General features: G+C 43.2%; 1 protein-coding gene across 2 annotated transcripts in view; it reads right to left on the bottom strand.

The window, feature by feature from the left end:
• fyttd1 (forty-two-three domain containing 1) overlaps positions 1 to 3490 on the bottom strand; it is an 8803-nt gene that overhangs the window by 2786 nt on the left and 2527 nt on the right. Inside the window, exons 4-10 of one of the 2 annotated variants that reach the window (XM_015371403.1) lie at positions 2639 to 2787; positions 2488 to 2554; positions 2351 to 2406; positions 2189 to 2263; positions 1981 to 2107; positions 812 to 901; positions 638 to 722 (exon numbers count right to left, since the gene is read on the bottom strand). In XM_015371403.1, coding sequence (XP_015226889.1) covers positions 660 to 722; positions 812 to 901; positions 1981 to 2107; positions 2189 to 2263; positions 2351 to 2406; positions 2488 to 2554; positions 2639 to 2787 — 627 coding nt within the window. In that variant the 3' untranslated portion in view covers positions 638 to 659. The remainder of the gene's footprint in view (positions 1 to 637; positions 723 to 811; positions 902 to 1980; positions 2108 to 2188; positions 2264 to 2350; positions 2407 to 2487; positions 2555 to 2638; positions 2788 to 3490) is intronic. The other variant, XM_015371402.1, reaches the window with a different exon arrangement.

The following is a 3490-nucleotide window of genomic DNA, read 5'->3' as shown; positions in this document are numbered from 1 at the left end:
TTAAACTGAAATAAAATTTAAAAATCAGTTAACTTTTTTTTTTTCCCAGTGGCCCTAATCCTCTTCCGTAGATGTCAGATATGTTAAGATGCGTTGGAGAGAAGTTCTTGATAAATTCGGCATAAGCTGTGCAGAAGTTACTCAGAGGTTTTGGATTAGCTAGACGCCACGACTAATGAGTAACTTACATTTAACGTATGTCAACGATCTGAGAACTGACCTGTAACGTATGACGCTGGCATACGTCGGGGAATTTTGAGCCTGCTCTAATTGATGTACGGGCGTATGTCGATGTGTGCCAGCGCGTTTCACCGTTTTTGCAAGATTTTACGTACGTCAGGCATACGCGTGCTAAAACGTGAAGGTTTGACAGGAGCATAAGAGAATGTGACCTGTAAAAAAAGCATTTTAAAAAATGTGATTTTTAAAACTTAATCTGAAAAGCTGAAATTGAAAAGAAAAAATTTAGTAAACAGTAAAGGGAAAAAAAGAATTCATTTCTAAATATCCTTTTTTTTTTTTTTATTCAATTTACAAGTTCTTTTTTTTTTTCCTACAACAATAATGGAACCAAATTCACTCCATAAATCCTTAAAGAGTAAATCATCTGCGGGAACCAATCAGATGCCGTTCTTACCGGCTCCCCGACGCCGTTTATGTCAAACTGCAGAGCCGCTCCTTGGGGGACCTTCTGCGCCGCCGTCCTCAGACTCCACCGACCACTGCAGACAGGAAGAACACAGACGCTGTAGGAAGCCGAGGCGCGTCCAACACGCCACACACTGCTCTGCTTGGAGAGGGTTGTACCCACGGTAACAAACCTGCCACCTTCGCTTCTGGCCGAGGCGGCGCGCTGATCTTTGAGGATACGGAAACGCTCACTTAGAGTCATCGACGTTTGCTGGAAAAAGGAGAGGCGCTGTGGTTATATATGGCGTACATAAGCTAAGAGCTGTTCTTTCTAGGGCTGCAACTAAAGATTATTTTTCAAATCGATTATTCCGTCGATTAACAATCGGATAGCAAAAGGTTCCTTAATTCCCTTTCTAGGACAAGCTACCGTTTTTGATTTTGCAAATGGAGCCCAACCCCCCGTTCCTCAGTGAGGTTTAGAAGCACAAGATCTATATCCAGCCATTCAGCTGCTACATGGCTGTACATCTTATTTTGGCATTTGACGAATTAGATGAGCCCTTGAACGATATATTACCTACTGGAAATTAAGTTGAAAATAAAAGTTAACAAGTGAAGAAAAAAAAGAAGAAAAAAAGCTAATTGGAAAGTTAAAAAGTAAACTTAAAAAGATAATAAGCCTAGTTAACAATTATATATTTAGGCTAATAAACTAAAAATGTAAGTACCAGTATCAGCATTAATGCCTCTAAAGTTATGTTGGACCAATTAAAGTGTGTTTCTTTCACTCTGAGTGTTTTTCATGAATTTCTTATTGAAGCACTTTTGTTATTTTTCTTAATATATTCAGGCAAGTTGGCGTTTCTTGTTATTACATTGACTTTCATTTTTGCCATCAAAATATCCAGATTTTTTGAATGTTACAAAGGTAATAAGGTCTTGTTCTGCATTCCAATAACGCCATCAGCTTGAAAATTAGATTTTCCAAGTATTTTACTTTATAGTAGTTCCCTATAAAGGGTTAAAAAAGACTTTTTATGAAATGAAACCAGGTGAAATAAAACTTTTCCACTTCTGGAGCCCTGAGAGAGAAGATTGACAGATTTTATTTTTTGTCTTAAATGCCAAATGTTTATACCTTTTTATTATTTTACAATCTTGGTAAAATGAAGTGGGTCGCTCTGTCAGCTAAAGGCATGTTTTACAGTCTCTATATTCCAGTTAACGATTAATCAATTACTAAATTAGTAGACGATTATTTCAATAAACATTTAATCCGATTGTTTCAGGTTTAGTCTTTTCTCTCCAATGTTTGTAGTTTCTGGAACCGTTGTAAATTCTTCTTACCGGCTTCCCGACGCTGTTGATGTCAAACTGCAGCGCTACTCCTTTGGGGTCCTTCCTTTCCACCGTCTCTGTTTTAACGGGAGCGGAGGCGACGTGTTGGGGGTGTAGAGTCCACGCAGTGGGGGGCCTAAAAAGAGACGGAGGCGTAGATGAAGCATCATGACTCCACAGACCTTTTCTGCTTGGAGCCGATGTGCTGGAGGCTCACTCGGGTTGGGTCCTGGCTTTTGGGTTGTCGATGGAAACGGTCAGGATTCCGCTGCCTGCTGCGGACGTGCGCCACCTAATGGACAAAGAGGGAAGTCCGTCTCACACCTACAGAGCTCACAGATCCTTGTGTGAATCCGCTGGGGGGGGCGAGGATGCTTACTGGTGTGTTTCGGATGAAGGAGAGGTAGGATTTGGCTGTGGGACCTGAGCTTGAACCTGAAGGACACGAGCAAACGGCTGACATGACTCACTGAGGCACGTTAGCGATCTTAAAAACTAGCTGGGAAGCGCACCAACCTTGAGACCTCTGCGAAGAAGGAAGGTGGCCTGGCGGGCCTCCCTCTGCGCCTGCTGGAGCGGCGGTCTGCAGGAAGAAACCCAAACTGAGAGCGTCCCCGTCTACCACAGAAGGTCAATTAGCGTGCGTTTGAGCGGCCGTCGGTCTTACCGCCACCGAGGCTGAAAAGGCCTCCTGGATGTTGCAGCGTTCTGGCCTCTCTGTGAGCCCGGCTGCAGGTAGAGGCGCCTCTGAACCTCCGTCCTCCAGAAGCGAGCATCTGAGCGCTGAGCGAAGGGCCTTGGCTTCTGTCGGGTTTTCTGCATAAAAACACAGGCTTTGGTTGCTTCATGCAGCAGCATCTGAACAGATGAGATTCTCATCAGAAGGTTTCTTCCGTAATCGTCCTCAAAAAGTGGATGCTAGTGATGGGTCCAGCCAATGGCGTAACGACACAACAATAGGTCCGTAAGCAACATTATCTGGGGGAGCTCCATATGAAGTACAACATGTGATAAAGGTTGAGGATACTGCTACGGGTCCATAAATCGGCCAAGAAGATACAATTATGCAATTCTCAGTAGTATTTGATCACACACGGAAAAATGGAAGCCTTGGTGGCACCGCCACATGTTACAGACATCGCAAGTTCCACAAACTCATTTCAGGGAGACGCTTATCAATCTTACCGATATTTACGCCATAGGGTCCATTAACAGCGACGCGTTGGTGCATGCGTGGTGCCTGTAGAGCAAAACACTGTATCGGCGTGTGTGTCGTTTCAAGAAAGTCATCTAACCGATACAGGAGTCGTTTCTAACTGGCTGACACACTAAACTGTTTAAAAGCGCGTCTATCAACATGATGCATCTGCTAACAAAATGTCTCATCTTTTGCAGTTTATCATTAAAATTATCAAAAATTTTGAAGCAGCCTAGAAGGAATAGGAACGTTTCAGTCTGCTGGCTAATCCGGACCCAACCTGATTTAAAACCTTTATAAATTACTGCATGTTGTCCGACA

The sequence above is a fragment of the Cyprinodon variegatus genome, unplaced genomic scaffold (assembly GCF_000732505.1).
Source record: "Cyprinodon variegatus isolate N-32 unplaced genomic scaffold, C_variegatus-1.0 Scaffold57, whole genome shotgun sequence".
NCBI classification, from domain to species: Eukaryota; Metazoa; Chordata; class Actinopteri; order Cyprinodontiformes; family Cyprinodontidae; genus Cyprinodon; species Cyprinodon variegatus.
This window is presented reverse-complemented; position numbering and strand designations above follow the sequence as displayed.